This window comes from Oryctolagus cuniculus, chromosome 1 (assembly GCF_051225735.1).
Source record: "Oryctolagus cuniculus isolate XC-2025 breed Fujian yellow rabbit chromosome 1, ASM5122573v1, whole genome shotgun sequence".
Taxonomy (NCBI): domain Eukaryota; kingdom Metazoa; phylum Chordata; class Mammalia; order Lagomorpha; family Leporidae; genus Oryctolagus; species Oryctolagus cuniculus.
Window position 1 is genome coordinate 51,734,777 of NC_142867.1, and position 16,778 is coordinate 51,751,554.

At 40.2% G+C, this 16,778-nt stretch overlaps 1 protein-coding gene and 1 long non-coding RNA gene across 2 annotated transcripts; one reads left to right on the forward strand and one right to left on the reverse strand.

The window, feature by feature from the left end:
- Positions 1-1,505: 1,505 nt before the first annotated feature.
- On the reverse strand, positions 1,506-3,164 carry LOC127492353 (uncharacterized). Its single transcript, XR_011388330.2, has 3 exons — positions 3,027-3,164; positions 2,579-2,676; positions 1,506-1,553 (listed from the first exon to the last, which is right to left on the reverse strand). It is a non-coding gene; the product is annotated as an uncharacterized LOC127492353 (long non-coding RNA).
- A 67-nt stretch (positions 3,165-3,231) lies between these two features.
- Positions 3,232-16,385, forward strand: PSMA1 (proteasome 20S subunit alpha 1). The gene is made up of 10 exons (XM_002708826.6): positions 3,232-3,316; positions 4,448-4,492; positions 4,760-4,861; positions 4,977-5,080; positions 7,461-7,549; positions 7,856-7,926; positions 8,028-8,157; positions 11,849-11,928; positions 14,637-14,747; positions 16,025-16,385. Exons 1-10 carry the CDS (start codon positions 3,314-3,316, stop codon positions 16,079-16,081), a joined length of 792 nt encoding a protein of 263 aa, XP_002708872.1. The 5' UTR covers positions 3,232-3,313; the 3' UTR covers positions 16,082-16,385.
- The last annotated feature ends 393 nt before the right edge of the window (positions 16,386-16,778 follow it).

The window sequence follows — 16,778 nt, forward strand, 5'->3', positions numbered from 1 at the left end:
TGGAAGAGGAGCAACTGGGACAGAATCCGGTGCCCCCGACCGGGACTAGAACCCATTGTGCCAGCGCCACAGGCAGAGGATTAGCCTATTGAGCCATGGCACCGGCCCCTACACATTATCTTTACTAATCATTTTTTAGCTACCAGTTAAGGATAAAGCTGTATCGGCTGGCGCCGCGGCTCAATCGGCTAATCCCCCGCCTTGCAGCGCCGGCACACGGGGTTCTAGTCCCAGTCGGGGCGCCAGATTCTGTCCTGGTTGCCCCTTGGGGTGCAGCCAGGACTCAAAATGGCACCCATATGGGATGGTGGCACTGCAGGTAGCAGCTTCACCCACTTCACCACAGCACCAGCCCCAGACTTTCACTTTTGACAAAAGCCAACCAAATGTTCCTTCTTCTATTGGTCTACAAATAGAGCTTTAATAAGTGTTACTCTGAAGAGTCCAGCCAATTTCTAAGTCACAGAGCCCTGAATATTTGCTCAGGAAACAATAACCAAAAGGACAGGTTTTGCAGGTATCTGCTGTTCTTTCATGTATTCACTCAATGAAGGTTTGATGAGTACAGTCCAGCTCTCTGCTGTGGCCCGGGAAGGCAGTGGAGGATGGCCTAGGTGCTTGGGCCCTGCACCCCAAGGGAGACCAGGAAGAAGCACCTGGCTCCTGGCTTCGGATCGGCACAGTGCACCGGCTGTAGCAGCCATTTGGGGGCTGAACCAATGGAAGGAAGACCTTTCTCTCTCTCTCTCTCTCTCTCTCTCTCTCTCACTAACTCTGCCTGTCAAAAAAAAAAAAAAAAAAAAAAAAAGACAAAAAAATTCCTATCCCTGGACAGTTAAGTGGTTCCCTAACTCTCTGGAATAACAAATTTCCCTCCTCATTTTCACTTGAGCTACCTTCAAGGAGTTTCTTTTTTTTGTATTCAAAAATCTTCTGTAAAAGTAACCTATGCTCCATGCACAATAAGTTAATTCTCCACCTATGGCGCCAGCATCCTATATGGGCGCTGGCTCAAGTCCTGGCTGCTCCTCTTCCAATCCAGCTCGCTGCTATGGCCTGGGATAGCAGTAGAAGATGGCTCAAGTCCTTGGGCCCCTGCACTCACGTGGGAGACCTGGAAGAAGCTTCTGGCTCCTGGCTTCGGATTGGCACAGCTCCGGCCGTTGCAGCCATCTGGGAGTGAACCAGCAGATGGAAAACCTCTCTCTCTGTCTCTCTCACTGTCTCTAACTCTACCTCTCAAATAAATAAATAAAATATTAAAAAAAAAAAGTAACCTAATAAGAGGTTACCATCCCTATTGACAGGGAGTGCCAACAAATGAATGAGAAAATGAGTAACGTAATAATAAATTGAGAAAAGAATGAAGTACAGTTTACTAACATAACAAACAGCAGGAAATACATTAAAAGATTTTTTACTAGTAATCAAAAACTACAAAGAAAATTAAAGCAAGAGTTTTTTTTTTTCCCTGCCTATCAACTTGATAACTGCACAGTGTACTCACAATATCCAATGTTGGTGAGGGTACAATGAAAGAGGATTCTCAGGCACTGTAGAATGTAAACAGATATAATATTTTTTTGCAACTTAGCCATATAAATCTTAACTACAAATGTGCATCCCCTCTGACCCCACAATTCTACTTCTATGAATTCATCATAAGGAGGTAATCAGGAAAGTACACCAAATAATGTATAATCATCATTATGGTATTTTTATAATAGCAAAAATTTGGAAAGAATCTAATTGCTCACCAATAGTAAGGTAAATTATCTCATTTCCACACAATAGAACACTATACAACTACTGAAAATATAATACATTTCATAAATATTTCAGAAATATTTATGAAAATAAAATGGCTATAACTTTTTAATAGTATTAAAAATAGTTTAATATAATTTTATATGTAAAAGAACTGACAGATTTGTATGCAACACATAACCATAAATATGTTACATGACAATTTTTAAATGGACATTTAGTCACTCATTCAACATTCTTTATTCCCTTTGCCAATATTTATTAAGCACTTCATACATGCTAGGAATGTGTACATCAAAAAGATGAACTATTAATTTAATCTGTTACTTTAAAAATGACAATAACCATTGTTGCAAATTTGAGGGGGGCAACCCCATATACTACAGTTGAGGACCTAACAGTAAAACTTTTCTAAAAGCCAATTTAGCTTTTTTCATGAAAAGCCTTAAAATTATACATTTCATTTGAACCTGTAATTCCATTTCCTAGAACTGACTCAAAAGAAAAGAATATGGATGTTAAACATATATAGGAACAGTTCGTGAGTTATTAGGAAGGACCTAAATATCAAACAATAGGGATCTGGGTAAATATATGTTCAGAATGCAGAATACCAGGGCATCTTTGTTTGACCTGCAAAATGTTGAAGACAAGAAAGTGTCCAAACACATACATGCAAAGGTTTCTAAACAGTGTGATTCTACGCTGCTGCGAACCTGACCACACCACCTGAGCCAGTTCTTGTACATGCAAAACTCTCATCCCGAAGGGATGCTTTCAGCTCCAATGTCACCTTAATCTAGGCACTCACCTCTTCTTTAAAAAGAGAATTACCAGTTGGTAGGTGTTATTGGCAGCTATGCTCAGAGCTGTCTCAAACTAGTTCATTTGGGGATTTGCCAGAAGATCCTTTCGAAAAGAAAATAGATAATTCAGAAGAAAAAGTCCTTTTATTCTCAGCGGCCTAATCTAATCTATCGGGTGTCTGCTTGGTTCTGAGGGCATGGAAAGACAGTAGTTCAAAGTCTGGAGGAGGAAAACAACAGTGATAAAAAATGAAGGGCTGCTGGTATCAGGGTCTTCGAAGAAGAGATTTAAGGAAGGCAGAGGATTCATAAGTGCAAAGCAAAGAACGCACACCAGCAAGATACTCGAGGAAGAGTATGGCTGACACACATAAACAGGCGTTATTCTGTGGCCTTTCCTGAAGCCTCGTTCTTCTCAGACACACACAGCTCAAATCTCTGAGGACGATGAACCTGAGACTCCAGGACGGGCTACGAGCTGCTGTTTAGCCACTGCCGGCACTCCGGGCCTACGTTTCCCGCCAATCTCAGTTCCTCCTTCTCCCAGGGCCCCGCCCACGCAGGAGGGCGCGAGGAAGCGCTGGAAACCTATCGATAGCTCCGGAATAGACTGATCTACCCTGCGCTGCCGCCGTCAAAACCCCGCAGCCTTTTCTGTAGATCGCCGAGCGGTAGTTTCGGCTGCGTTCCTTACTCCGCACCTTCGCTAGGAGTCCTGCAGCCAGGCCGGCGACGGAACCATGGTGCGTTGGGTCCCGATCCTTCGAAGGTTTAGGGCAGAGGTCCCAGTGACTTGGGGATGGCGAACCAATTCTCCTGCCGTTCTTAGAGCGGCCCGAGGCCACGGGGCATGGGAACCCCAGTCTGCGGGAGGGCTCCGGCAGTGATTCAGCATCTCCGGCCTGGCCTGGCGAGCTGCGGTCGGTAGCCGGTGCAGCCTTTTCCCCACGGCGCATTTCGCTATTCTCAAGGCCTCGATGAAGTGGTCGAGTCCGCCTCTCGAGTTCCCTCACCGGAGTAGATTCCCAGAGGTCCAAAACGATCCCTCGTGCTCTGGACGATAGAGAGACGGGACTTGACTCGGAGGCGGCCTTGTACCGCCGGGGCGGTCTAGACCCAGGGTGTGTGTCCTTAGATCGCGTCCCTTTCCTTGGTGGGTCCGTCCGACTTATGAGCCCCCTAGGGCGCGATCAGAAAAGGTCTCTTTCACTTTGTCCAGTCACCTGATTGCAAATGAGTGAACTTATCCTGAAAGGGGAAATGATGGACTCAGGATTATAATGTAGTTCTGTGGGCTTCAAGTCCCACGCCAGAGTCCAGCGTTCAGTCCGCTCACCCCTGTGATTGTTCTGCCAAGTAGTGAAAGGCCTTTTTGAAGATTGTCTAAAACAGTAGTGTATCGTAGTTATTCGTATCTAGCCCAAAGTAACAAAGAAAAATTTTATGTGTACAAAAGTGCAAGTACAGGGGAGGCTCAAAGATAATCAGACATATCCCTAACCTTAATTTTAAGATAGAAAAGGATGTGTACAGAGCTGTGGGACTTCGTGCTGTGAGGGTTTTGGGAGAATTCAAGAGATAGACATTTGAGCTCATTTAAAGAAAAAGTTTGATGCATATAAACTTCAATAGTTGAACCCAAAGGGAGCGCTATGGAGAGTGGCTGGGTAGAAAGTTGGAAAGATGAGACCCATTTAGAGCTGTTCCTTCCTCACCAGCTCATAGAAATTGTAGACTTGGCTTGCCACTGAGTATAGTAGTAATCTTCCAGTGAGTTTGCCTTAACAGTTACTTTAATGTGTAATGAAATCACACATTTCTTAATATTAAGAGGAGGGTTCTGACAATAATTTGATCTTTTTTTTTACTTTCAGTTTCGTAACCAGTATGACAATGATGTCACTGTTTGGAGTCCTCAGGTAAGATAATGTTTCATACTATTCCATTCAAGAGCTTTTTCATGGCTGCAATATGTTTAGAAGGTTGTGTGATTGTAGACTGTGAGAAAATGGGATATATTCATTTTAGACACTCCCATAACTTAAATTTATAATTCAATACATTTTCTGGTTTTAAAAAAAGTCATTTGAGATTTAACAGTGCTCTTGAGGTTTGAGGACTCTTAATTCTTAATTTGTGAAACTCTTCTAAGGTGACTCTAAGACATGTGTTTTTTTTCCCTTTAGGGCAGGATTCATCAAATTGAATATGCAATGGAAGCTGTTAAGCAAGGTTCAGCCACAGTTGGTCTGAAATCAAAAACCCATGCAGTGTTGGTTGCATTGAAGGTAAATAAAGCAATAAATATATCTTCCTTTAGAAAGCAGAATTATCAAATGAAAATTTCACTGTGTAGGCAGTAAAGTTGTAAACTTATTTTTATCTTTTATGATGTCTATTTAGAGGGCACAGTCAGAGCTTGCAGCTCATCAGAAAAAAATTCTCCATGTTGACAACCATATTGGTATTTCAATTGCGGGGCTTACTGCTGATGCTAGGCTGTTATGGTGAGTATGATTTTGAAAAACAAACATCTCTGATTCATAATATTTTTTAAAGATTTATTTTATTTATCTGAAAGAGTTACAGAGAGAGGTAGAGACAAAAAGAGAAGTCTTCCATCTGTTGGTTCACTAGCCAAATGGACACAACAGCCAGAGCTGAGCCAATCTGAAGCCAGGATCCAGGAGCTTCTCCCACATGGGTGTAGGGGCCCAAGGACCTGGGCCATTGTCTGCTGCTTTCCCAGCCCATAGCAGAGAGCTGGATTGGAAGTGGGGAAGCCAGAACTTGAACCAGTGCCCATATGGGATGCCAGCACTGCAGGCCAGGGCCTTAACTCACTGCACCACAGCACTGGCCCCTGACTCATAATTGTTTACTTATCATGAAAAGACTGAGGTAAACTATGTTGGGAAGTTGTCTGCCAGAATGTTTATAAGTTAATATTATGACTATCTTAATGGATTGGGTTAGTTTCTGAATATTCCATATCCTGGTTCTTGTAATAGTAACTAATAGAATTCAACATACTGGTACTAAGACTTGAGAAGTCATCAAATAATGTGATAACTTAAAGTAACATGTGTTGTTTGAGACTCTGTTATGTCTAAGAAACACTTGACACTTTTGTATCATTTTTAAGAATGAGCTATACCACCTTTGCTTTTTTCGTCTTTTTTTTTTTTTTTTAAGATTGATTGATTGATTGATTGGTTTGAAAGGCAGAGAGAAAGAAGTCTTCCATCGCTGGTTCATTCCCCAAATGGCTGCAATGGCCAAAGCTGAGCCGATCCAAAGCCAGGAGCCAGGAGCTTCCTCTGGGTCTCCCATGTGGGTACAGGGGCCCAAGGACTTGGGCCATCTTCCACTGCCTTCCCAGGCCATAGCAGAGAGCTAATCAGAAGTGGAACAGCCAGGACTGAAATCGGTTGCCCATATAGGATGCCTGCACCACAGGTGGAGGCTTAGCCCTCTGTGCCACAGCACTGGCCCCCACCTTTCCTTTTAAATACACCAATATTTTTTAAACATTTATTTTTTGCAAAGCTCAATACTGGGTACTGCAGAACATACAAAAATAACTCAGACCCAGTTCTTCAAGGAACTTAAAATTAGTTTGTCCTATAATTTAGAAAGTAGAGTATAACTGGTAAATTTCTTTGGAGTCCAGAGGAGACACAGTTTTTTTTTTTTTTTTTTTTATGCTGAGAAGCAATATGTAAGTGAACAGGTGGGGCTTTGAAACCAAACAAGTTGAACTCCCACCTTTACCACTTAATATCTGAGATTGGGTTACTTATTTAAACACTCAATTTTTTTCAGTATTTTCCAAGATTATTGTTTAATAACCTGATATGTAGAGCACTTAACACAGTGCCTTTCAGGTAGTAAGTGATTTGTGTGATGTTGGGGGTAGGAGATAGTTGTAGCACCTCTTCCACCCCCTATCCTCGAGCCCTTTTTCTCTTAAGTCTGCAACATAATGACAGCATAAATTTTTGTCTGGTCTTAGATATATAAAATATTGTGAGACTCAGTTTACTGAAATATCACCATGTGAACATATAATTAATATAAGAAGTTTATTAATGAGATACTGTAATTTTTTTTGGTACTAAGTCTTCAAAATTTTGCTATATATTTTTTACTTTAAATACATCCTAGTTCAGCCTAGCTACTTTTTAAAAGGCCCAGCAGCCATATGCGATTAGTGTCTCTCATATTGGGCATTTAAGTTCTAGAAGGCATTGGGAGATGGATTTAAATAAAAGTACTTAACAAAGAAGTTTGATCTTCAAATGTGACATTTACACACCAGGAACAAAGCAGCATGGAAAGAAAGGAAAATGTCTTTTTTGTGGTTACTCCCTTTAATAGACATGAGTTTTACCCAATGTTAGCCTTGCTTAATTCTCGTTGGGTTTAACAGTGAAACTCAGCAAGCTAGTATCCAGTATCTGCCTTAGAGCACTGCTAATGGATAGAGGTAACATTGGAAGGAACAGTGGTAAAGGTTTTCACTGTTACGGCTTCTGTTTTTTGTAATAGCTTGTTCTAATGGGGAAATTTTAGTCTGCTTTCAAGGAAAAGAGCAGAATAAGTATTCTCTTTGTCTTTATTCTCAGTCTTCTCTGACCTGTCAGTGCCCTAAGACAAAGATTTTCTAAAGCTAAGATATATTTTAGTATTTTGTAAAAATCTCACATGGCCCCAGAGTTTGGCACCAAAGTGCATCCTTGTGGTTCTGTCTTTCTTACCTTTTTCTGCTTTCCTCATATGGGTGTAGTCTATGTAAATGTTCAGGAGAAAATCAAAGTGAAACTTTACTTGGTTGCATCCACTATCTGTGATTCGAAATTATTAATTTTTCTTGTTTCTTTTTAGTAATTTTATGCGCCAGGAATGTTTGGATTCCAGATTTGTATTTGACAGACCACTTCCGGTGTCTCGTCTTGTATCTCTAATTGGAAGCAGTATCCTTTTTATGTTAGCATGCATGGATGTGAACTTTAAAGGGTTTTGGGTTTTGATACTTAACGCTTAGGTTAGTTAATAGGAATGTGATCATACAAAATGTGATCATTTATAACATAGGTAAGGTTGTAAAAAAATCTTAAGAAATTGAGTTGCTCTTTCATTAGCCCTTGAAAGCAATTAATATTTTTCAGACATAAGGTAAGCCCAGTTTCAGAATTATGCAGGCATCACTTTTAAAGGGGATTTCAAAATAGACATAGCTCTTTAGTACTTGCTATAACAAGTTCTTTAACTCGTTTAAGAGACCCAGATACCAACACAAAGGTATGGCCGAAGACCCTATGGTGTTGGACTGCTTATTGCTGGATATGATGTAAGTTCATAGAGAATTGTTAATTGTTAATGATTGTATGTGTGTGTGTTTTAGCTCAACCAAAGTCAAGAATTAAATGGTGTATTTCTTTCTATGTGTAGGATATGGGCCCTCACATTTTCCAAACCTGTCCATCTGCTAACTATTTTGACTGCAGAGCTATGTCCATTGGAGCCCGTTCTCAATCAGCTCGTACTTACTTGGAAAGACATATGTCTGAGTTTATGGAGTGTAAGTGATCATGTTTCCTGCTCTTTACTCCTCCAGTCTTTATATGGTGAATAAACATAGGATCCTAAATGAAGAAATCTCCTCATTACAGGTTTTTAAAAAAAAATTTTTTTTAAATGTTTATTGTCACACATTCTAATTTTTACTTTTGGTTACCCCATTAGTTTCAGTCACCAGTAGAACTTTTTCTTTTCTTTTCTTTTCTAACTTTTTCAAAATAAAAATGTGTCCCCAGCCTTGAATATTCTTGATTCCCTTGCTCTGTAATATGCCCCAGTGATTGTTGTAAACCATTGAGCTAGCTATCAATTGTCAATTCTGTTAACAACTTATAATTTTCCATGATTTTGTTCTTTGGGCCTCATAGATATTTCTGCATTAATTAATCCATTTGAAACAAGGAGAAAGGAAAGTGAAAGATTTAAGACGTGATAGATAGGGCAGGTTTTCACGTGACTTGCTTCACATTGGGAAGAGGGCTGGTATCAGGGCTTTACCAGTTTTCTTTGTCACTTGATCTGTTATGGCATTATAGCATTCTGTGGAGAAAATATTTGAGACTGAGTGAATACAGAAAAAACTGTCTTATTACTCAAAGCAAACTCTGCTGTAGTATGATAATAGATTTAACTAGAAAAGGGGATTGTGTAGCAGGCAGTGATGACAGCTCAAGTAATTGTATTCCTGCCGCCCATATGAGAGACCTGGATTGTTTTCCCAACTCCTGGTTTTAGCCCCACTCATCATTGACTTTTGCTGAGTGAATCAGCAGATGGAATGGGGGGAGTATGTGCTTCCATGCACCCTCTGTCTTACTTTTTCTTCCCCTTCTCTCTCCTTCTCAGATGAATTTTAAAAATTAAAAAAATAATACAAGTGTTCTGAATCATGAACATGGAATGTTTTCCAATAGGTCATCTTTAATTTCTTTCAATAATGTTTTGTAGTTTTCAGTACACAAACCTATTTACTTTCTTAAATTTATTCCTTAGAATTTTTTTTCAATTTTATGTATGAATTATTCATTTCAAGTGTGTGGAAATAACAATTGATTTTTCTATGTTGATTTAGATTTTTTTTTTTAATATTTATTTATTTATTTGAAAGGCAGAGTTACAGAGAGGCAGAGACAGAGAGATCTTCATCTGCTGGTTCATTTCTCAAATGTCCACAATGGCCAGACCTGCGCCAATCCACAACCAGGGGCCAGGAGCCAGGAGCTTCTTCTGGGTCTTCCATGCAGATGCAAAGGCCCAAGGACTTGGACCATCTTCCACTGCTTTCCCAGGCTATAGCAGAGAGCTGGATTAGAAGTAGAGTAGCTGGGACTTGAACCAGCACCCATAAGGGATGCCTACACCACGGGCAGTGGCTTTACCCACTACACCACAGTGCTCGCCCATGATTTAGATCTTGAAACCGTATTGAACTCATTTATTCTGGTAGTGGGGCAGGTGCTGTGGTGCAGTGGGTTAAAGCCTTGTCCTGGAGCGCCAGCATTCCATATGGGTGCCGGTTCTAGTCCTGGCTGCTCCTCTTCCAATCCAGCTCTCTGCAATGGCCTAGGAAAGCAGTAGAAGATGGCCCAGGTCCTTGGGCCTCTGCACCTGCGTGGGGGACCAGGAAGAAGCTCCTGGCTCCTGGCTTCAGATTGGCACAGTTCCGGCCATTGTGGCCATCTAGGGAGTGAACCAGTGGATGGAAGACCTCTCTCTCTCTCTCTGCCTCTCTCTGTAACTCTTTCAAATAAATAAAATAAAATCTTTAAAAAAAATTCTGGTAGTTTTTATGGATTTTTTTAGATCCAAGATTGTGTCATCTGGGAATAGAGAGAGTTTTACTTCTTCCTTTCTGATCTGAATGTTTTTATATCTTTTTCTTATCAAATTGTCCTGGCTAAGAACCTCACCTACAAAGATGAATAGAAATGGTAAGAACAGGCATCCTTGTTTTGTTCCTGATCTTAATATAAAAAGCTTCTAGTTTTTCACTATTAAATATGATTTTTTGTAGGTACCATTTGTCAGGTTGAAGGGGTTTCCTGGGCCGGCGCCGCGGTTCATTAGGCTAATCCTCCGCCTTGCGGCGCTAGCACACCGGGTTCTAGTCCCGGTTGGGGCTCCGGATTCTGTCCCGGTTGCCCCTCTTCCAGGCCAGCTCTCTGCTGTGGCCCGGGAATGCAGTGGAGGATGGCCCAGGTGCTTGGGCCCTGCACCCCATGGGAGACTAGCACCTGGCTCCTGCCTTCAGATCAGCACGGTGCACTGGCTGCAGCGCACCGGCCACGGTGGCCATTGGAGGGTGAACCAACGGCAAAGGAAGACCTTTCTCTCTGTCTCTCTCACTGTCCACTCTGCCTGTCAAAAAAAAAAAAAAAAAAAAAGAAGGGGTTTCCTTCAGTTACTAGTTTAATGTTTTTATCATGCAAGGATTTGGGGTTTTATTGCATGCTTTTTATGTGTTGCCTGAAGTAACCATGCAGATTTGTTGTTATTCTGTAACTGTGCTGTGTTACATTGGTTGACTTTGAAATGTTAAAGCAGCTTTTACATTCATGGGATAAATCCCATTGGATTGTGGCTTATAATGCTTTTTATATGTTGAAGTTTTTTATGTTTATTATATTCATAATATAGGTATCACTTGGTAGTTTCCTCATATCTTTCTCTGGTTTTAGTATCAAGGTAATACCACAGAGAATGAGTTGGAGAATCTTACCTTTCTCTTGATTGATTGATTGGCAGTTACAGAAAGAGGGAGAGAGAGAGATCTTGCGTCCACTGGTTCACTCCCCAAATGGCCACAATGGCCGGGTCTGAGCCAGGCCAAAACCAGGAGCCAGGAGCTTCATCTACATGGGTGCAGGGGCCCGCCCAAGCACTTGGGCTATCTTCTGCTTGGCCAAGCACATTAACAGGGAGCTGGATCAGCCAGGACTTGAACTGGCACCCGTATGGGATGCCTGCATCACAGTCAGTGGCTTGACCCATTGTGCCACAATGCCATCCCCAAGAATCCATTTTTTAGAAAAGTTACTTGTTTATTTGAAGTTATTTATTTATTTATTTATTTATGTGAAGCAAGAGAGTGCTCACTCACCCATTTCCTTGTTCGGTCCCCAAATGCCCACAGATGCTGGAGGGACAAAGCCAGGAGCTAGGAACTCAAATCCTGTCTCCCATACCAGTAAGCAGGAACCAACTTCTTGAGCGGTTTCTGCTGCCTCTTGAAGTCTGCATTAGCAGGCAGCTGGAATCTGGAGTTGGGGCTAGGAGTCAAACCCAGGTCCTCCAATGTGGGGCACAGTTGTCCTAACTGGCATCTTATCCTCTAGGCCAAATGCCTGCCTGCCCCCTGGAGATTCCTTTTCTAAAGAGCAAATTTAGAAACTAGCATTCCACAGAACACCTTCTACAAAATTTCCAGTTGTGTCATTGTGAATCAGGATTTTAATGTAGTGAAAGGAAAGGTCAAATTTAGTGGCAGAAATCATGTATCCTCTCATTAGATAATAGCAACGTCAGTAATGGCTCTTAGAAGATTGTATGACTAGCGTTAAACTTTTGGTTGTATTTATTGCGATAAGTTTAGTATGCAACTAAAGCCACAACTTCAGACTTTCACTTGATGAATAAAAGAAACCTAGCCTGACAACAAAGTTAAGAAATACCTGTTAATTTATTACATATAGGCAATTTAAATGAACTGGTTAAACATGGCCTGCGTGCATTAAGAGAGACACTTCCTGCAGAGCAGGACCTGACTACAAAGGTAAGTATGTTTCTAATTAACATTGTAGTCTAATTTTTTTTTGCACAAGTGTGTGTGATAGAGCAGTAGATACTTAAATTCTTTAATTTGGGAGGTAGTTGCCTTGTCTCATTCTTTCCCTTTAAGCTATTTGCTAAATTTTGAAATGTCATTTTTCAAAATATTTCTTTAGTGTAAAGCAATAAAGCCATAATATCTTTGTATTGTTAATAGTTAACCAAATGTATGTATTAAGCATTTACCCTGTGTAGGCACTTTGTAGGTATGTGGTAAGTGTTCTATATATATATTTGTAAACACAACAAACATCTTGACTTTCACAAAACAAATTCTGATAGAATTAGTATGCACATAAGTAAATTGTGTATTAGAAGATATTAAACACTATAGAGAAAATGAAACAACATGAGAGGAGTAATTTGCCAATTGAGTGTAGATAGGTAGTATTGTTGGTATAACTGTAAAATAGCATGGTCAAGGATGATATCACCAAGAAGTTGAAATTTGAGAGAAAAATCTAAAGTAGGTGAGTAAACCATGCAGCTGCTTAGGGCAAAATTATTCCAGGAATACAAGGGCAAAGGTCCTGAGGCCAGAATATTTCTAGTATTCAAGGCAAGGAAACCAATAGCATTGGGGTCAGAGATCAAGAGGAAGAGGAGAAGGAAAGAAATCAAAGAGGTAACAAAGGCCAGATTGTGTGTCCTATAAGCCACTGTACATACTTGGCATTTTACTGAGTGACTGTTGGAGTTTAAGCGGAGGAACACCATGATTTGGTTTAGGTTTTAAGAGAGTCACTCTGGCCTTTTGACAACAGATTATTGTGAGGACGTGGGTGGAAATACTTTACAGCAATTGTAGTAATTCAGGAGAGAGATGCTGGTGATTGGAGCACAGTGATAGAAATAGTGATAAGTGACTCAAATGTGAATGTTTTGAAATTGAAGCCCGAAAAGTTTGCTAACAGATTTGTTGTAGTTTGTGAGTGGGAACAAAAGAATTCTTCCAAAGTTTTTGGATTAACTGGAAAGAATGATTTATGATTTTATGGGTTTGGATAAGACAGTGGGAGGGACAGATTTTGGAGAAGAAGTTAGGGAGGCAGATCAGGCAGTCATTTATGAACATGTCAAATTTGAAGTGCCTGTTGACCAATTGGTAATACAGTAGGAAGTATTAGCATCCCTTAGGGTACCATGGAGAGTGGTCCCACTTAGAGTTTAAAGTTTTGAAGTCTTCATGTCAAAATGTCATTTAGAGATTAGACTGGATGAGATCCCTAACACAGATTAAACCAATAGTTTGAGAACTGGGCCAAGGAAACTTAACTTTTAGAGGTTGGGAGATGTATAGGGTTAGCAAAAGAGACTGAAAAAATAGGCCAGAGAGGTAAGAGAAAGACTTGGGAAATGAAGAATCCTTGAAAACAAAGAAGAAACTTTTGAAGAAGAGTGAATGAGAAATTGCTAATCAAGGAAGTTGTGAATTAAGAATTAACTGTTAGATTAGCAGTAGTATAGTCACGGAGGACTTGGTGGCAGTCTTAATGGAATTGTGGGGCAAAAGCCCATATAAATAGAGTCAGTACAGAGTGAGAAAAGAGGAATTGGATATAGCTGTTTGGACAAGGTTGTCTGTTGAGACTACAGAGAAATGGGTTGGTGTCTGGAAACGGATGTTGATAAAGTGTGAGAAATTACATCATAATTGCTATATCATGAGAATATCCAGTGTAAAGGGAAACATTTATATAGAAGAAATTTGAGAAAAACTGTGAGATAATTTGTTTAGTTTTTTGTTGTTGTTGTTTGGCTTTTAACAATATATAGGAGGAAAGATTGGCCTTAGAGAGGAAATTGTACTTCATTCATAGTGGCTGGAAGCAGGGGAATCTAGGAACATAGATGCAGGAAAGAGTGGATACAGTAGAAGCCTGTCAGGAAGGTGTTCAGCTGAAAGGAGAATGGAGAATGTTAAGATGAGTTGTCTGAGAGAAAGGGCAATTGAATGATGTAGAAATTGGCAAGCCGGCGCCGTGGCTCAATAGGCTAATCCTCCACCTTGCGGCGCTGGCACACCGGGTTCTAGTCCCGGTCGGGGCGCCGGATTCTGTCCCGGTTGCCCCTCTTCCAGGCCAGCTCTCTGCTATGGCCAGGGAGTGCAGTGGAGGATGGCCCAAGTGCTTGGGCCCTGCACCCCATGGGAGACCAGGAAAAGCACCTGGATCCTGGCTCCTGCCATCGGATCAGCGTGGTGCGCCGGCTGCAGCGGCGGCCATTGGAGGGTGAACCAACGGCAAAGGAAGACCTTTCTCTCTCTCTCTCTCTCACTTTCCACTCTGCCTGTCAAAAAAATAAAAAATAAATTGGCATAGTATTTTCCAGGAACCCCTAAGGCCTGCTTAAGATGATCATAATTGAAGTGAAATTCATCAACAGTTATAAAGTCACTTTGTTAATAGTGACTGGATAATTGTTATTTACTACATATGTGAAGACATTATAGCCTGAACAATCTGTGAGGTTTCTTATCAAAAGTGAGGATGAAATCTGCTAATTACACGAGCCTACTAGTTTCCTTCTCCTGTTTTCTCCCTATAGATACATAGTTTTATTCTGTTTTTTTCTACTCAGCATTGTATCATCAGCATTTTTCCAACCCAAATTCTTATGGTTTTTTATTTTTACCTTTGTTCCCTCCTTCAGAATGTTTCCATTGGAATTGTTGGCAAAGACTTGGAGTTTACAATTTATGATGATGATGATGTATCTCCATTCCTGGAAGGTCTTGAAGAAAGACCACAGAGGAAGGCACAGGTATATATCATAACACAGGAGGCTTTAGTTCTATCATAAGCTACTGGTCCCACCACAACTGTGTCCGGTTTTAGTCTTTAATTATTGAGATATGCTGATAATTCAGATGGCAATAGCAAATTTAAGGAATAACTCTTAGCAATAACAATAGCAAATTTAAGGAATTTCACTTTGGTGAAATATGGGGGGGTAGTGATCTTGATAAACACAAAAAGGGAAAAGAGTTGGTGATTTGATTATCTATTCCTGTGTAATGAGCTACAACAAATGTTATTTCTCAACAATTGTGTAGTTAACGGGTTCAGCTGGATGATTCCTTTGCTGATCTTGCTTGTGATCTCTCAGACATTGCATTCAGATGTGGAATCAGGCCAAACCAGCCAAGATGCCCCTACTCACATGCTTCTTCAGTCAGTACCTTCTGGTTTCATAGCTGGGTGCTGAGACCTCTGCTAGGAAAGACTGGGCCTCTGTCTTGTATCAGGGCCTTTCCATCAGCAGGGTAGAACTCAGAGCTTTCGAAAGCTCACAAATGAAAGCTGTCAGGAATTATTTAAGACTTGAGACCCAGAGTTATGTGTACTTTCTGTTAATTAAAATGAGTCAGAGTCTATGTGAGTGGGGACTGGGAAGAGTGGTTCACTGGGGCCCAACTTCGAACACTTAGAAAAGCAGCACGAAGTGTTGATGAATCTCAGATTAATTATGGATCTTTCTGTTGGATGTTTAGAATACGTATTTGCTATTAATATATGTTTATTTGACAGCCAATGTAAATTGAAACTAAAAAGTGCCTGATAAATTGGTTCTACAACATAAATTAATTTCAGTCTGCAAAGGATAATATTTGTATTACTTGGAGAGGAAGATTTGCATTATTTAAACTGTTGTTGACAAGAATTTAGGAAAAAGAAGTGCTACACAACTTTTTTCTTTGTATCTTTGCTGTTTTTATTGGTGTTAAAGGGGAGAAAGTATGTCTAAAAAGTATTGGGTTGTATTTTAAGCTTGGCACAAAATATGATAAAGTGATAGAATCACTATGATTTTTAAGTTTTCAGAACTGTAAAATGTTTTATATATACATATATATATTCTTTAAAGTATTTGTTCAGAAATTGTAACAGGACAATGAACTAAAATAGCATATCCAAAATATATTATCCTCTAACCCCTTTTTCCTAGTATTTTTAATAATGTAATGTATATGACTAAAAGTACATGTATATCGAGCAAGCATTCATTTTATGTATTTTCTCTTTTCTTCCCCTCGTAAGCCTGCTCAGCCTGCCGATGAACCTGCAGAGAAGGCTGATGAGCCAATGGAACACTGAGTGACAAAACAGTCTATATGTGTGTTTTCAAATATGTAAGAGTACAGGAACACATACTGATGAAAATAATCTATACTTTGAACCAAAAGAAGAAAGTGGTAGGAGCGTATGTTTAGGAATCAGCCCAAATGTGAGTTTTTCTGGGCAACCTCATTGAAACCATTTAATGGGTGCATTTTTCTTTAAGGGGGTCTATATAATCATTTTGTAGACAGTGTAGGTATCTATACTAATGTTTTTATATGAAGAAAATAGTGTCTTTACAATTTTAAAGACAACTGTGAAATAAAATTATTTCACCACCTGTTTTGTATTGTTTTTTTTTAAGTAGTTTCAACTATAAATTGTAGTCTAGAAATACAGCTGATTATTTGTGTTTGCAAAATTGCCTTAATTTTAGTGCTAGAGAAAATAAATACTTCTTACTGTCACAGCCTGCAGTCTGTGGACTGACTGCATGAAAATCCATGACGATTTGCTTCAGAATACAAATTTCATGGTGCAACCTTAGAAATCATTCTTTTTTAAAAAAATTATTTATGTATTTGAAAGGCAGAGTTACAAAAAGGCAGAGGCAGAGGGAGAGGAGAGAGGTCTTCTATCTGCTGGTTCACTCCCCAGATGGCTGCAGCGGCTGGAGCTGAGCCCATCTAAAGCCAGGAGCTTCTTCTTCAGGTTCTCCTACGCAGGTGGAAGG

Bases quoted from the DNA above. Each gene is read 5' to 3' on its own strand.
- PSMA1 (XM_002708826.6), top strand. The intron at 4,862-4,976 runs GTAAATAAAGCA...ATGTCTATTTAG, and splicing joins CAGTGTTGGTTGCATTGAAG to AGGGCACAGTCAGAGCTTGC. The intron at 11,929-14,636 runs GTAAGTATGTTT...TCCCTCCTTCAG, and splicing joins AGCAGGACCTGACTACAAAG to AATGTTTCCATTGGAATTGT.